At 35.6% G+C, this 18994-nt stretch overlaps 1 protein-coding gene across 1 annotated transcript in view; it reads left to right on the top strand.

Annotated features, from left to right (window-relative positions):
• LOC124364648 (tyrosine-protein phosphatase non-receptor type 23) overlaps nucleotides 1–18994 on the top strand; it is a 59986-nt gene that overhangs the window by 3523 nt on the left and 37469 nt on the right. Inside the window, exons 2-4 of the mRNA XM_046820277.1 lie at nucleotides 12776–12978; nucleotides 13260–13437; nucleotides 16561–16705. Of these exons, the coding sequence (XP_046676233.1) occupies nucleotides 12776–12978; nucleotides 13260–13437; nucleotides 16561–16705 (526 nt within the window). The remainder of the gene's footprint in view (nucleotides 1–12775; nucleotides 12979–13259; nucleotides 13438–16560; nucleotides 16706–18994) is intronic.

Below are 18994 nucleotides of genomic sequence, written 5' to 3'. Positions count from 1 at the left end.
GTTGATTCTTATTTTACTGATAAAAGCATTATTATTACAGAGACATATATTATGCATCGAGCTAGCCTAAAGCCTGTGTTGTTTTTAATGTTGTGTTCTTTGATTTTTATAAATCTTGTTTCTACCTAGTTGCCAATCCTGTGTGATTTTCTCAGAAATGATTTGTTCTTAACTTCTGTTAACAGCTGTTTATTTTATTGCTAACTTATGGAATAACAATAACAATCTTAACTTTTTTTTTTCTTCTTCAAGATGGCTAACTGTTGGATTATAACTTGTGTTCACTCTTCATAAAACTTATATTTCTAGTCTGCATACTACCTGTTAATTGTGCTTTTGTTATCGCGTGATCTGTTCTTGTCCGTGAGTAGTTTTGTCTATGTGTTTTGTGTCTCCGCTTCGCACTAAATTGTCATCCACACAAATAACTAGCCTGGCCTGCTAAACTTCCGTCTCGTCCTGATTATATGTATTCCAATTTAACTGTTTCTCTCATTCCACCTGTCGTCTGTGTCAACTCACCTATGTTTATCGTCTGCTAGAGATTACATAGAGGAACCCCTGTTCGTTCAAAATCCACAGCCTTCTAGATCTACAAACTGATACTATAACAAGTGTCTATTGCTTCATCTCACTGTGGGTGGATCGAGTAGCTTACAGTGACTGGAGCTTGGATACTTTCCAGCCTTGTACCAGCAATACCTCAAATAACATCAATCTTAAATAATCTACCCCGCTACATATTACATTACCATAACCAAGAAACAATGAATACCTGTCCTGTCTGTGTCAAATCTGTCTTGGATACAGAGGAAGGAGTCTCTTGTGACGGCCCTTGTAAATGTTGGTTTCACAGAGAATGCGCTAAAATGACCAAGGCCGAATATCAACGAATTAGCGGCAACACTAATATTAAATGGTACTGCAATAGAAATGATTGTAAAAATCTCTCGAACCAACCACTCAATCAGCTATCAACTCAAATGAATTCGGTCCTCTCTAAGTTGGATGATTTATTAGAGAAAGTTAACAAAATTGATTCAATATCTAGAGACGTTGTTTCCATTAAATCAGAAATTGTAGCCATTAACACAAGTCTCTCGTCCCTTGAACCCCGTGTTTCTACCGTTGAACAGCAGGTCATGGATATAGGAGACAGAGTAGACAGCATTGAATCTGGAATTGCTTCTAGCGTAGAAAGCGCAAAGTCTCTGGCAGACAGCAGTCAAGTTGACGTAAGTCTTGTGGTCGAGGAGGTGAATGAGAGGTTGTTACGCTCGAAAAATATAATGATATTTGGCCTACCTGAAAGCCTTATGACAAATCCAAATGAAAAACGTGAGAGTGACAAGCGTAATATTGAGGCTATTTTGTCACCAGCTGTCCCAAACAGCAATTCGAGCAGCTTGAGATTTTTTCGTGTGGGTAAAGGATCAGCTTCAAAGCCCAGACCTCTTAAGGTTATTATTGGTTGCGCAGAAAGAGTTAACAAGATTTTGAAAGCTTGCACTAAAGATGTCATTCGAGGACTAGGTCCAGACTTCTCAAACATAAGTTTGGCCAGAGACAAGACTAAGCAGGAGTTGGCCCATCTGGATCACTTGAGGAAGGAACTATCACGCCGTTTGAAGGAAGGTGAAGTCAACTTGACCATAAGATACTTAAATGGTATTCCTAAGATTACGCAGTCAAAAAACGAGTAGCTTCCCACGGTAAACCCTATACACTTACAGGACTGTATCAGAACGTAAATGGCATTCGCTCGAAGACTCACACTTTATCTGAAAATTTGCTTCAATGCGTCTATGACATAATTATATTTACGGAGAGAAACCTAAATCAACACGTTGCTTCTTCTGAGCTGGGCTTCACTCATCACACTATATATCGCAAGGACAGATCGGAGCTTACCAGCCGCAAGGGGGATGGTGGTGGGGTTTTAGTAGCAGTTTGCAATAAATTTCAGTCCAATGAAATATCATATGCTAATTCAGTTTGTGAAGCTCTATTTGTGGAACTGAAGTTTGACAATTCTACTAGGCTCCTTGTTTGTGGCGTCTACATACCTCCTCACTCATCCTCTCAAGATTATATTAATTTCTCTGCTATGCTTGATGAGATCATTGCAGCCTCTAGAGAATTTCAATTTATCCTTATAATTGGGGACTTCAATCTTCCTGATTTCAATTGGATGTCGGACACTCCACACTGCTTCTGCCTCACACAGAACCGTCTTGGATATGGCCTCGTCGCTTGGCATTAGGCAGATGAGTGGAGTTCTGAATGGAAGAGGAGTTCAGTTAGACCTAGTGTTTGCCACTCGGCAAGATTTCTCTGTCACTTTCGCTAGTGATCCTCTTCTGCCATTCGAAGACTATCATCCTCCCCTTTGTTTCACAGGCACCATGGGCAGTATCAATCCCCTTATTCAACGCCCACAATATGTTCACGATACGAGGACATGTAACCTCGAGAATGTCAAGAATGAAATCTTGGGCTGCGCAATTGTTATTGACTACGACTGCAAAGATGTGAACTGTGTCTTTTCCAGTTTCTGCTCTCAACTCGGTAACTGTATAAAATTGAATTCCCCCTTGAAGAGAGTTGGGAGCTCCCCGCTTCCAAAATGGTTTACCAAGGAATTAAAAGACATGGTTGTCCTCAAGAAAATATTGCATGCACAATATAAGAAAACCCTCACGGACTTCGACTACTGTGCATTTAGCAGTGTGCGTGATCAATGTAAGATCCTTTCTAGGGCTTCTAAGGCTAACTACGTCCACTTTGTTGACTCAGCTATCTCATCTAATGTAAAAGTCTTGTGGAGCTTTGTCAACGATTTAAGACGAAAATCTTCTGTTCTGAGTGAAATGAACTTCGGTGACTCAGTGTCTTCCCATCCAGGAACGATGTGTAATATGTTCAGCACATTCTTCTCTTCGGTGTATGCGCCTGCTGACAACAGTTCACCACCAACAAAGACATATGAGACTCCTTTTACCTGTTCCGAGGTCTTAGTTACTGCTGAAGCAATCAATAAAAGGCTGAAAGCTCTCAACGCTTCTAAGGGATGCGGCCCAGATAACATTACTCCTGGAGTCCTGAGGCATTGCCGCGCCGAATTAGCCCCCATCCTTCTCTTTTTGTTTAACCTGAGCCTGGCCAAGGGAGTTTTTCCTGAAATCCTGAAGGAGGGTTACGTCGTATCCATTTTCAAATCTGGTGACAGACAGAACATAACTAATTACCGGCCGATTGTGATCCTCTCAGTGTTGGGCAAGGTATTCGAGGGTTTGGTACTGGACATCCTTCAGCCGCACTTTAAGAACATCATCATTGAAGAACAGCATGGCTTCATGGCGGGGAGATCCACAGTGACTAATCTTCTCGTATTCCAGGGTTATGTTCTTGAGGCTTTCAGTCGTGGACGCCAAATTGATGCTGTTTACATTGATTTTAGCAAGGCGTTCGACAGGATCAGCCACAATCACCTACTTAATAAACTTGAGGGCTATGGTGTCTTGGGAACTATGCAGGCATGGTTCCGTAGCTATCTTACCGACCGCAAGCTGGTGGTTCGCTTTGCAAATCAGACTTCTGACGCCTTTGTCCCATCTTCTGGTGTGCCTCAGGGCTCCCACCTTGGCCCGCTTTTATTTTCCATATTTATTAATGACATCAAAGAGGTCACCAAAGTTCCTTTCTTACTGTTTGCTGACGACATAAAACTTTTTCTTGAAGTGTCCTCCAGCGCAGACTGCGAACATCTTCAGCAAGCTCTTAACTGTATATCGAAATGGTGTCAGCGCAACGGGATGTCCATTAATGCCAGCAAGACCAAGCTTATAACATTCAAGAGAACCACCTCCTCAATTGATTTCAACTACTCCCTTGATGACAAGCTTCTTGATTATAGTACATCCATCAAAGATCTTGGAATAGTTCTCGACTCCTCTTTTGGCTACAGTCTCCATATTGACCAATTATGCTGCCGAGCGTCTGGTATGATGGGGCTGATTATGAGAACTGCTAGGCATGGCCTCGGCTCTAATGCTCTTGTACTCCTCTACAAGTCCCTTGTCCTCCAGCTGCTCGAGTACGCTTCAGTTGTTTGGTCTCCTTACCAGGTGGGCCTCATTGGCAGACTGCAGTCCGTGCAAAATAAATTCCTTAGGTATTTGCACTGGAGAGAGCCTGATAGGCCTCTGAACTTGCTTCGGCTACATCCACTGGTCGTTAGAAGGGAGGTTGCAGATGTGGTCTTTCTTTATAAGATTCTCAACTTTGTGGTAGTCTGCCTCCCTCTTTTGGAGCGAATTGCTTTTCGTCTCCCTTCTGGCACAAGGTCGCGCCGCCTCTTCGAGCTGAGCCACTTAAACCGCAACTATCTCCAGTTCAGCTCTGTCCCAAGAATACTTCGGCTTGGCAACGAGGTGTGCAGTGAAGTAGACTTTTTCTGCAATCGACTGGGAGCTTTGAGACGTGCTGTGTTGACAGTGAGGCTGGAGAAATTTGAGTCAGAGTGAGCTTGCCGAGTCCTGCACAGTGTTACAGTATTGCAATAGTTACTCCATTGTTATCTTTGATGTTTTAGTATATTACTGTTATCATTATTGTTATTGTTGTATTATTACTTTTTATTACTTGTTATATCACTACTTGTTATTGTTATTGCACTATTGTTATTGGTACCACTTTCGTTATGTTTCTCATTGTTTAGTTTTGTCTTGTTATATCTGTCTATTTCACTATGTCGTAGGCATGGTCAATTGCTGAACTTGATTTTTTATACTATACTTTTTTTATGAGAATTTATTACTGTTCTAGTCATCCGTAAGTATTGTAATTTTGCAAAATGGTTATACTGTGGGAATGTAAATAAATAAAAACAAAGTTATTGTCAGTAAAATGTAAATGGCATGTTGTACTGTGATGAATAGTCATCCAGGTCATGAAATCCATGTTCTCAGAATGTTATGAAGTTTTTTGTATGTGTTCTACTTGCCATTCTCATCATTCATAAAAAATACAAGACACTACAGAAACCAAAGTGTTTCTTTGTATTTATGTATCTAAAGACATAAACATTATATTCTGCAAGAAAAACTCTTGCTTTTTACTGTCATACATTAAGTAAATTAGGAAACAAAAGAAACATAGTTTTCATTAATGTAGTAGAATTCAAGACTGTATGAATACTACTATTAATAAATTTATGGACATTTACAAAAACATAAATTACCCAGCCAACTTATTATTAATTCATATTTCTATAGGATATACAAGTTTACAAGTTTGTTTAAAAAGTCCTTTTTTGAAATAATGTGGATTGAAATCATATTGATAAAAACTAAAGATACCTTATAATGATGAATTGTTCATTGAATGGAAAGATATTGTACCAAGGTCTTTTTGTGTTTAAATCTCAGTGAAGTTTATTTACTATTTATACTAGTTAGGTTCAACAATCTCTTACTTTTATGCTTGTGTTTGTGTTAACACCTTGCCGGACTGAAGGTGGATTGAATCAATTTCTTTTGGCAGAAAATAATACATGCGTCCAGATGCTTTTGTGGCTGGAGGGTTTACACAAAAAATTGTTTTAAATTTGGAAAAGGTTAAACCAACAAAAATTTTAACCCCAACTCTCAAATGTTTTTAATTTGATTAACTTATGTAATATTCTTTTGTAGTTAAGAATTAATAATCTTGTCTAGCTCATTCATTCCAGTTCCCTCCATGCTGAACATTCTAATACCAATAATTTTGGTTCACTTCTAGCTGAATTATTAATAATAATACAATTATTTTTCACAATAATTGTACATAATGAACACAAATCTTCCCAATACAAACAAAGTTCATAGGCAGGGGTGTAGGAATGTCACGATACATCTATACACATGCTGCATTATACAATGAATTATACATGCACAATAAAAATATGACACAAGTTTTATAACAGTAGGCTACTTTAGAAATATGTATAAAAAAAGATGTAACATAAATACCTAAAAAACTGTTGAGAAAAAAATATAAGCAGAATGAAAAGTAAATTAGTTCCACATTGTGTGAGAATTATTATGTAATTAGAAGAACATATAGTCGTACAGGTATGCAAATGAAATAAAATGTAATACAAATGGAAAGAAAATATAATAAGTTATAAATTACAGCTAAAAGTGACCATTACCACATTAGTCAATAAATATTTTAACAGATTAAATAACATAGCCATATAAATATCATAACAGTATACATGAGACAAATTTAAATATTTTCAACACTAATCATGTTGACTATAGGATGTATGTGCATATACATCAAGAGTCTTATGGATAGTATATATGCACACATAAACACACAAAATATATTCACACACCACACACATATATATAAAAAAATAAATTACAGTTGCCAACTGACACAAATGCAAGAATCACTTTGGTGGTCTCAGTTGCCGGGGCCGAATGTCCAGCCCGTCAACCTCCTTCCATAGGTGTACAACAAGATGCCCAGGGCCCTCTTGATAGCACCGGGCAAGAGGTTATAGACAAACGCATGCCCTAGAGGAGACGTGTGTTACTCAGCGACAGATCAGTTCACCTGATCTGATCTTACTGGGCTTAGCAAGTCTCTATGTTTGTATAAGTTAAGTACCAAATTCACAATTTATAGTTGGTCCATGCACATCACATGTAGTTCAGAGTAAAGTGTTTTTACATGCATGTCATGCCAGCCAATACCAAGCATAATACAGAGTATCGTGTTCTGTCACTATCACCTAGTCTGGTTCTGGTCTAGTAGTGATGTCTTACCATGACACATTAATACATGACAAGTAACAAGACATGAAACGCCATGACAAGACACGACATAACACGATCGTAAAAGTATATATTTACTGTACTTTATTAGCGTAAAGTGATTTTTACATGCATGTCACGCCAGCCAGTACCAAGCATAATATAAAGTATCACGTTCTGTCACTATCACATAGTCTGGTTCTGGTGTAGTAGTGATGTCTTACCATGACACGACATGACACATCAATACATGACAAGTCATAACAAGACATGACACGCCATGACAAGACATGACACGCCATGACAAGACATGACACGCCATGACAAGACATGACATAACACAATCGTAAAAATATATATATTTTTTACTTTACTTTATTAGCGTAAAGTGATTTTACATGCATGTCACGCCAGCCAGTAGCAAGCATAATATAAAGTATCACGTTCTGTCACTATCACATAGCCTGGTTCTGGTGTAATAGTGATGTCTTACCATGACACGACATGACACATCAATACATGACAAGACATGACATAACACGACCGTAAAAGTATATATATTTTTTACTTTATTAGAGTAAAGTGTTTTTACATGCATGTCATGTGAGCTAATAACAAGCGTAATACGGAATATCACGTTCTGTACTACACTGACCCAGTTGCACCACCCCGTACTATGGTACTGACTGTACAAGGGCAAAATAAACAGCCGTAAAGCTTGACTTGCCCAGTACAGATCTTTAAGCATAATGAAAATCAGTCATCACAAACATACATTAAGGTTAAAATGTGTTTGGTCCTGCTATCTCAGTCTTCACCCAAGTATTTCACAGTGTTATTTCATGTCAAAGTTGTGCTGTTCCAACCCATACTCATGCCTGTATTAGTACCAACCAGTATTAGGTTAACCTGTAATCTGGTATACCATCAAGCCGTGTTGTAAATGGTACCGGTACAGATTTTGCTTATTCAAGGAAAGGATATTGTAGTGAAGCCAGTTTCGAACATAGGTCAGTTATCTACTTGCTTTAGTATATACATCTTGCCAAGAGGACTCCTCAAACACCAGGGCCGTGTTATCTGCAAAAACAAATATTCTACCTATTGCTATATTACACAGGTCATTAACATAGATATTGAAAAGACACAGAGAAAGGGTCATTCCCTGGCAAACACCGTAGTTAATGGCCATGCCGTCACTGCATACACTTCCAGGCCCCTCACCCAGGTAACTCTGGAACAGCCACCAAGTTAATTGGTGACGTATTAATTAATCTATTAATAAATTACTGCCTTGTTGCCTTGATTTATTCCATTTTATCCAGGAGTCTCGGCCTGCTGATAGTGTTGAAAGCCTTAGCAAGATCAGGAACACACCTAAAACCTTCCTTTCTTTTTCTAAACATGAGTGGATGTGTAAAGGTTTTTGGTTTTCTCTAAACTAAATTCATTCTGAATGGAATTCAGCTTTTGGCATTCCAGATTATGTTATTGGAATAATTTTAGCAATTTTGAAAGCTGAAGGATAAATCCAGCTGCCAACCTTAAATTTATTAGGTGGCAAGCATGAACAACCAGAAAGTGGCTGTCCTTCAGAATTAGGGCATAAATTCCATCTACACAAGGGGCTGAGCCTCTTTTGAGTGAAATAATAACAAATATTTCCTTCTCACCTGCGATATGGAAAAACATGGAGATTGGACTCTGTGGCACGTCAGTATTCCACAAAACAAGGTCAGGGGCACACATTCTTTCAATACAAACAACCATATACTTTTCTGCAGTATATAAATTCTCTTGACGAGAAGAATTAATTTTCACACAGATCAAGTTAATACTTTTTTTCCCAATACATGATATAATTTTGTGCCAAAAATAAACATCTGCACTAAAATATTTTTTGGAAAACTAAAAATTAATTGGGGTGATACAATAATATATACTTAAAATAGGGGAAAAGTAATTATTTTTTAAACATTCTTTAAATTACAAGACAGAAAAAATATTTCAAAAATAAGTATTTTCAAAATTATGAAAACTAGTATGTTACAATAAAATAGGCAATCTAGGGGACCACTCCTACTATTGCAAATTTTCTAAAATAATTAAAAGAAGGGCACATAGGCCTATGTGCCCTTTTTTCCGGAAATCGTCTTAAACGATCCGCCATATTGTGTTGTAGATGGTCTGAAAATTTCATTTTGTTATATCAATATTTGGCAACCTGACAGTTATTTTTGTAAGCCTCTGCACAGCTGGTTTGGCACAGCTGACCTGGTGGATATTCAGATATTCAGTGGTGCTTCAGAAGTTAACCTATAAACGTGAGTTAGTGTTATATGTTTAAAATGCAGTCTGAAAGTGAACCTGTATATAAAAAACGGCGTGTAGTTTACAGTAACAAGAATTTAAAACGTGAAGAATCTAAAATCAAAAAGATTCGTGGTGAAAAGTATGTAAATTCTTGTAAGAACGAAGTGCCGGCCAAAGTGTTTTCCTTGGTTACTCATTGTTGTAAAGATAAGTGTTATGAGAAATTTTCTCTTCAAACTCAATGTAGTCTGTATGATTCCTTTTATAGTGGTCAGGAAAAGTCTCTTCAAGATTCTTACTTAGCTTCATGTATGACAAAATCAGAAAACACAAAATGCGATCTCAACCAAGTGAAACCACGAATACACACATGGAAGTACTCTGTTAAGGATGGGGGAATAGCTAATGCAGTGTGCCAAAAATTTATCCTTGGTCTATTTAATATTTCAATGAAACGTGTACGAGTAATTCAACAGAAAATGTTAGACGGAGCTGATTTTCAAGAAAAACGAGGTAAGCACAGTAATCGTCCACAAAAAACAGGAGAAGATGTTTTGGAACTGATGGCTAGTCATCTTCGGATGTTTCCAAGTGATTACAGCCATTATTGTGGACATAAATCAAAACTTAGATATTTTGAAAATCCTAATCTTGGCGTTACGAAACTATACTCAATGTTTCAAGAGTACTATAAGGAGCAAACCAAAAAATCTTTGAAACTTTCCTATCCAAAATACTTCAAAGTATTTAAGGAACATTTTTCATATGGGTTTGTTAGACCCAAAACCGACACGTGTGACTTTTGTGCAGAGTGTGAAGAAAAGCTGTCGCGAGATCCTAATGATCCATGTAAAATATTGCATCAAGTTCATAAAAGAAAAGTTAACAGACGCAATACTTTGAAGGATGATTTTATTTTAAAATCAAAATCAACTGAGAATGAAAATAATCTTGGCGCGTCTCATCTTGTTTTAGAGTTTGACTACGGTCAGAACTATCCCATCCCTAGATTAAATTTTAATAGCCAATTTTATAAAAGAATGCTTTGGTTATATGTATTTAATGTACACGTTCATAACAATGACTCAGCATATTTCTATTATCATATGGAGACTCATTGCAGTAAAAATGGAAACTCAGTTTCTTCCTTTTTATATGACTGTTTAAAAAAGAACTTAAGCAAATTTCCAAGTGTAAAGCATTTAGTGTTACTGTCCGATGCTACAGGCGGTCAAAATCGTAATACGACCATAAAATTCTGTTCTTGGTTCGCCAAAGTTTACCAAGTGGAAATAACTTTTTTGTATCCTGTGCGTGGACATTCGTTCAGCCAGTGCGACCGCAACTTTGGTCTGGTGCGTAACAAAATAAAAAACATGGAGAGAATTGGATCTGCAAAGCCATGGTTAGAAGCCATCGTTACTTCTCGACAGAATCCATCGCCCTTTGAAATGATCATAGATAAGGATTTGGTTAAGGATTGGGACACAGCTTTGGCCCCTTTCTTTTCATCCAGCCCAACATCAAACATTTCAAAGTATACCATAATGAAATACACTTCAGCTGGTGGTTTACTATGTTCTCCTACGTACATGCCTTCATATATCCCTTTTTCGTATTTACTAAGGTGTAATAATGATCATTTAAAGAACATTGACCCCAAGCCCGTCCCTTTTGTTGGAGTGAGTGATGCGAAGGAGAAAGATGTTCCATCTCTTTTGAAGTTTCTATCTGCCGAAGACAGCGACTGGATAGAATTCATTCTAAGTTAATGCAAATGAGACTCATTTACTCAAAAGCTCATTTACTATCATATTTTATCATGTACTATTAATTTTTCCTGTAATTAGAACAAAAAGTTTGAATGTAAGAAGAAAGTGTTTTTCATTCTACCAACAAACATTTCCGTAAAAAGGGCACATAACGTTTTTCACAAATATTTGTATATAAAGTATGAAACATTTTTATGTTTATAAAATGAACTATTTTAAATTTTATATATGTCTATAAAATATCTAAAAGCCATTCAATGTATATTTACAACAATAATTATGTTGTGATAAAATCTTCACAAGCAATTTTCTCAAATCAATACAATAGCCTATGTGCCCTTCTTCCGGAATAGGCCTCAATTTCAACTAGGCTTCTTATTTGTTATCAATCAACAAATTCACCTATTGACAATTCACAAACATTGACAACATCAGAGAATTAGAATGTCAAAAATTAAGTTATAGAATAGAATAGAATAGAATAATGTTTATTGTCATTTTACAAAATGCATTGACAAAGTCATAAATACACCTAAGTGTCATAGTCAAAAGAGATATTACTCTAATATATAAAAATATAAAAATACTGTACATATATTTTAGATTTGATGTTAAATAAAACATAATTCCAGTATACAGATGGAAGCTTTAAACCAATAGATTAACAAATTGGAAATGCAATTGGACAATCTAGAAATATATACCATTAATACTAAAAAACTCTGAAAGTTCATAAAATGGGTTCTGTAATTACCAGTTATATAGCTTAGTTTTAAAAATATTTACAGAATACTTATTAACTAGACCTATTAATTTGTTGTAAATCTTTTGGGAAATTAAAATATGACTTTGTTGGGTTTTGCTTAGCCTACAATGTTGCGTTACAATATTATTTTTATTTCTGGTATTATGGCTATGTAGATCTCCGCTAAAAGTTTGAGATTGAATATATTTCATAATGTATAATACTGAGTCAAATATATATAGGTTAATAACAGTTTGCAATTCTAGTTTTATGAAAAATGGTTTGCAATGGTCCAGTGGTTGTGCTTGTGCCATTACCCTAACTGCCTTTTTTTGTAAGATAAGAATTTCATTGATTTTAGTGCTATTACCCCATATTACTAAACCGTACCTTATTATAGATTGAAAAAATGCATAGTAAGCACATTTTACATAGCTTTCAGGCACATATTTCATTATTCGTCTTAGTAAAAAAATTACACGGGATAATCTCTTGGAAATATATTCAAAATGAGGATTATATATGTCATTTGTCTCACAACTATATCAACCTGTAGAAGGAAACACTATAAAACATACCCAGCATACTGTTGGATTATGGTAAAACTCCCAGAGAGAGAAACGATTTTAAAACGTGGTTTAAGAGTTATTTGTTAGAGTGAAGTTAAATTATTTAAATAAATCGCACACGTAAAAGAAAAATAGAAAAAATCAGGGAAGAACCCGAACAATTTTATGAGTTTTTCCTCAAGGATCTATACTGGGACCTTTTAATTCACAAGTGATTTTCTCATCTACATTTAAAACCACAGTAAATGACTCATGTTTACTGAAGTAAAGTGATAACTAGAGCTTCATCTGGATTGTGCAGGTTCAGGGAATCGATTCACCTAGGGTGGGAGATGGGTGAATGAAAAAAGATCAGTATATGAATCCCAGTGCCATTCTTATTATTTCTTTCCTTTCCTTTTCGAATGCTTTTTTTGTTATTACATATTTATTGAGTTGTTAAGTGTGGTCGTAATATCAGTAAAAAGATTTTAATTTTTGGCCTAATGTCATCTTCAGGTGGAATGTTTTCTAATTCTAAGCTTTTTCATCGGTTTCTATTTATATTTCTATTCTTGTTCTTGTTAACAGTATATCCGTGACTTTTACCATGAGGACCCAGAAAGCTACTCGGCGGAGATACACAAGCTGGAAGCGTTGCGAGCCACCGCCATGCGTCCTGCCTCTGATGTTACCGGCTGTTCTGTTCTCAAAAAGTATTACTGTCAGCTCCACTCTCTGCAGAGCCGCTTCCCCATGGGCAAAGATGGGGCAGCTGCCGTCAATTTTACCTGGTACGTGATGTTTTGTTCTGTGCTACAAGTAGCTTAACAGTGTTTTACATCATCACTGTATTGGTTAGTAATATCTGAGGACCAAATACCTTGTTTCTCTCTTGAGCCTAAAAATAGAATAAAATACACTATATTTTTCACATAATGTAGCACCACTTGTACGTATTAGTCAATCCATGGTGCTACTCTATATATATGTTGCTTTCCAATACTGGCAGTGTGGTGTTTTTATAGCCATGCCGCTTGAGAGTTGACCTGTCTAACTATTAGGTTTGTTGTAGGAGAGACACGTACGCGAACATGGTGTGTACTCTGGCAGATATACGGTTCGAGATAGTGTCAGTACTATATAACATCGGAGCCCTCCACTCCCAGTTGGGTGCCAGTGACGGACGGTCCACCAGTGAGGGCCTCAAACTGGCCTGTACTCACTTCCAGTGTGCTGCCTGGGCATTTCAGGTCAGTTACAACAACTTCATGTAAGATTTCATTATGTTCATAGAAACATTTTTCTCCGCTATCGAATGATCAACAAAACTACAACGAATGACTGTAAAATAAAATCAATTAACCCTTTGCACTCCGACGTCCGAAATATCGGACAACGTTGTTTTGGCCAAAACCTCGGACGTCCGACATTTCGGACGTTTGCTGTTTAGGCCAAAACCTCGGACGTCCGAAATGTCGGACGTTTGGTAAATCCTTTATACTGGCTTTATAAATTATCCAAATGCGGTAATTTGTGATATACGCAATCGATAGTTGTTGGATGTAAAAACGTAGTAAACCTTTAAACTCTATAGCGGTGATTTTGCAGTTTTACATTGTGTTTTAGAGGTTTGTCAACTTCACCATTTTCGTCAGCTGATTTGATCCTAGCTTCAACAGCTGATCTCTTCATTGTTTGGTTTAGTCTGATAAGTTATTTCAGTCAATAAGGTTATGTTGACGATCTGAGTGATACCTTTGTCAGTAACATATCAGATTCGGAATCATCTGACGATGCCAAAAGTGAAAGTGAGGGAGGTATTACGGTACTTTGGGATTATACCGACAACACCCAGACATGAATCGTTATTTGACATTTTGCTTCTACTGATTACTGATTACTAGATTAGCGTAGAACAATATTTCTTCAATATAAAACAGGAATTGTCTTATCGCAAACCCCTCCCCTACCTCAGACAGAGGTCAAAGTCGAGCGGTCTAGTAGATAACGTGATTGCAGAGTCCCGCCGCGTGGCCTGCCGTAATCGGGATTCTCGAGAAAGATAAGATAACAGCGACAAAAATACCGATCACAATACCTGGAAATGCTTGTTGATTGATGGAATGTTAGTTCTGTTACTCAACTACATCGTTTTATAGCGTTCTAAGTTCATTGAAAAAGGTTTAAGCGTTGGGGCATATAACGGAATCTGACCCCATTGACAATCGTTGCAAGTTTGTAATTTTGTAATTAAAGAGTTGTTTTTTCGTTCTATCATGTTTGTTTCTATAAATTTATATTTTTGTGTTCTTCATACTGATGCGGTCGGTATAATCCCAAAGTACCGGTATTACGGGCATAAAAAGGTGTAAAAAAGTAAATATTCAATCATTTGACAAATAACTCACTATTTGGGGAAATTGTCGGAAATTACAAAACTGCCTACAACATTTTTGTTTATAGAGGTAAGTTTATGAAATTTTATGTGAATGTTTAAAATTATGTAAGGAACCTAGAAATAATAGTAGTTTATATAATGTCAATGCAATTTTTTTCAGTTATAACAGCTAAAAGTTAATTTTAGTAAAAGATTTTGCAAAAGAATTTTTTTTTATAAGTGAAAAAAGGTATTAAAAATATTGTAATTACAAATACATATTTTTTTACAATATAGAATTTTATGACAAATAAAACAAAACCAAAATTATAACTCTAACTGCTAAAATAAAAAAGTTACAACTTTTTAAACAAAACCTTTACAAAATTGATAAAAAGGGCTCCGAGGTTTTCGCCAGTACTTGTTCAATAGAGGCCCGAGTTTTTGGTAGTGACCAAAAATTTTACTCTCGAGTGCAAAGGGTTAAAAATATCAAACCAAATTCAATTTTTACATCCATAAGATTAAATGTTTTGCTGTAGTATTCAAATTTCTAAATCTAATCTAATAACGTGTTTGACAGAAGACGCACAAACTAACTTACAGTTCTTATTCTTTCTACATTTCTCGTCACAGATCGTGTCGACTAACAGTTATATGTTATAACCCTCAACAAGTAGTTATAAGGCCAGACCGGTAACATCTCATACAGTCTTTATCAACTAATTTTTAGAGTATTAAATTATCAATAATATATTTTATTTTCATTCAATGTAACATTTCATTAATTGCTTTGTTGTATTTATACAGTATAACTATAATGTAACTGGTCACATTAAGTCAAGTAATGCAGGAGGAGAAGATATATAATTTCTTATAATAATATATGATATCCAGGTTGAAACATGTAGAAAAATGTTAAAACTGTTTCAAATTTAATTCTTAGAAACCTTTCCCAAACCATGGTATTGCCTGTGTTATTTTCTTTGACTAGTAAAACTCGATAGTTGCTTAGTGGTTTGGGTCCATATTCAAGAGTATTGAGGTAAATGCTTACTGTCATCCAATTACAACATTGGCTGTGAATTGATAGCCTAGCAAGGTTGATATAATATTGCACATAATTATTTGTTTGGGTTGCAAGTGAGTTCAAAAAAGTAAATGAGAAAAATAAACCAAAACAATGAATGGGGGTGGAGGAGAATTTCGTATGGGGTAATGTTTTGGCCCGGTTAATGAATGCACTGTAAGTAAAGTTGTAAAAATATCCAGGATAATTATTTTCTACGATGTACACCTGTTTGCCACTGTCTTTGTCACTTTTTTCAATATCAGGTCGTCACTAGAAATTGGGTCAGAGAGAGGGTCTGATATAGTAGGCACCTTTATAACATTGTAAATTTTTTGTCTTCTACAACTAGAAAATATAAAACAGTTAAAAAAATAAAACCTACAGTTGAAAATTAGTAAATTAGTAGTAATATTTCTTTTGAAACAGCTTTATAATGTCAAATTTACATGATGAATTTAGACTAAAACTCTTCTAAAATGTTTTTTAGTTACAATTTTTTTATATAAATTAATTATTGTCATACAACTGGGAGACCAATCTATCAGAAGTTGGACACTAAAGGTGAGAAAATTGGTGAACATTGAAGGTGGAGTGAATGCTATTATATTTTTGATTTTGATTCCAATATGATGTGAGTGAAAAATTTAATTCTAATTAATGGTGTTTGCTATTATGTAAATAATTTCTTTGTAATAAGAAACTTGTTTAAATAATTGATTGGTCTCACTTTTTTCTGTTATTTTTGCATACTCGTTTAAATAGATCATCAAATGTAAAATATTTAGTAACTAATCTTGTGCTAATCATATTATCATCTGCATCAGGAGTATGTGATGAAGAGTATGTATAATCCAATCTCAAACATGATGACTAGGTGTAACAAGTTAAACAGTATTTAGTCACTGTGTACTGTGTACATTACAGCACCTGAAGGATACGTACCCACAGCCAGCAGGGGTGGATCTGGCTCCAGACCTCATGCAGTTCATGTACCAGGTGTGTCTGGCTCAAGCACAGGAGTGTATCCTGGAGAAGAGTATGACCGACAACCGCAAGGCTACCATCATCGGTAAGTATTCAGTAATAAGCTTTTAGTTAACATGAGAAGTGTTCCTAAGACAATGTGTAAGTATTAGATTTCAAATAATAATTTATAATAAAACTATTTAGAAGGCCATGGTGGGAAGAGTTGATTCAATGTGAATGTAGAGTGTAGCTCCAGTCATCGTCCTCCTAGTGCAGTGTCTAAAACATCTTAGTGCTCTCTATTCTGCACCTGAGGAAACGATGGGAATACTTCTTCACCTACATTACACAATATTTTGTAGTCTACATGTCTCTAAGATCAAAACAATATAGAGTTCATTTTGAGCTTCTTCGTTGCTGAATTTATTTTTAATCCCTTCAGACGAACATGACTCCAGATTCCAGGAGTCAAGTCTGTGACAGTATCATACTCCAGACTCTGCATTAGGAGGAAGTTGACTGGAGTTAAACTCATCATTCACATTTAGAAGGCTAGAAGAAACTGAACATACCTTAGTTTTGGTTGGGTGGTGATATACGGTATATTTCTTAACCAGAAATGATCATGAAGATACTTTATAAATACAATTCTTTGTATGATTTTTGAAAGTTAGAAAATCATTTAATTCAAAAATAAAAATATGGAACTCACGTAAACATAAATAATTTTTTAAAGATATTTCAGTCTTATGTATTTATAAACTAGAAATGAACTTCCTACCTTAAATAGAACACTAAAAAATTACTGTTTATCTAAAGATTATAAGTAATTCTACAATTAATTACTTAGGTCTTTATAATTCGTAAGTACAAATACAGAATTCACAAAAATGTCTAAAATATTTTTGTAAGATAATTCAGCTTTGGGTGTTTATAAATGTGATTATTAAACTTACAGCACACTAAAAAAGTAAGTATAGTTAATTTAAAATATTTATATTTTCACAAATTACAATAAAAAAAAACTTTTAGCAGGAGTGATATGTGTAGCACACTAAGTGTAAACTCCCTTTCTGTATTTGCAGTCTCATACTATGTGTATTTCTTTCTATATATCTCCATATATAATGTTTGATTCTAAATACGATGGTCACTTTAAATACCCTTCGTGCGACTTTACAATTAATTTTGCAAATGTCTGGAAAACCAGATGCTAGCAGTTATGTGTAAATTGCTGAAGTTGAAATTCAAATTTTTTTTATTTGCACATAACACTTATATACAGATACTTCAAGTTTTTTTTAGTATTTAACCCTTCCCACGCGGAATTTATCTTTCAATTTTGACTCATAACGCGTAATTAACTTTAAAATTTTTTGTACATTTTACCAACTCTAATTTTATTTTTAGTTAGTAGTGGCTATTAGGAATAAAAAATAATACAGTATCACAAAATAATCAGACCCCTATATTTTTTAACAAATTTTCAAATTTTACAAAAAATCGTCAAGATTTGCCATTGCATAGGACAGTATAGGCCTATAACGACACAACAAATAAAGTAATAACAAAATAAAAAGATAATATAATGCTAAATACAACAGGAACACGAACAGTAAATAAGGAAATATGGCAAAACAGCGTTAAACACTAAAATATGCCGTGCCGGGATATATCCGTTTACCGCGTAATGGTTCGCCGCAGACTGAGGCTAAATCACGCCACAAGGGACAAAGCCACACCCTCCCACCACTGCGACCCGCCAATGAGGTTTAAACTGTAACATCTGCTTTTCGGAACAAGTATTCAACACTCCCTTGAACTCTAGCGGATTCCACGGTAACTAAAATTTATTAAATAACACAAAATATACTTTGGAGGATATATCCGTTTACCGCGTTTCGGTCAAAATTAGGCGTAACGGATATATTATCCGTTTGCCGCGTGGGAAGGGTTAAACTTTAGTAGTTACTATGCTTTTTATAAACAGATTTTAAAATTTCATATATATATATATATATATATATATACATATATTTATATATATATATGAACTTTCAATTCAAGTTATCATCGATGTTTAGTTATTGCATCTATTCGTACCTAAGTTCGGAAAACTATCTGGATGGTGGCTGTGAGAGAGTTACAACAAGGTAAGAAGTTCAATTCTGTTAAAACAGCTGTTAAACAGTGGGGAATGTGACCACCCCAGGAAATATAATGACAGGGTCAGAGAGCCAATGGACTTACAGAGGTGCCTGCATCACCTTGATTGTCCTCCTCATCCAGCCGGTCTGTCAAAGGACAGGCCTGCCACAGTGAGAGCTTTCAATAGTATGAAGTCCTAAAATCACTAATAGTAGCAAGCCATACTCCAAGCCCACTAGTATCT

Source organism: Homalodisca vitripennis, chromosome 6, assembly GCF_021130785.1.
Source record: "Homalodisca vitripennis isolate AUS2020 chromosome 6, UT_GWSS_2.1, whole genome shotgun sequence".
NCBI lineage: Eukaryota > Metazoa > Arthropoda > Insecta > Hemiptera > Cicadellidae > Homalodisca > Homalodisca vitripennis.
This window is presented reverse-complemented; position numbering and strand designations above follow the sequence as displayed.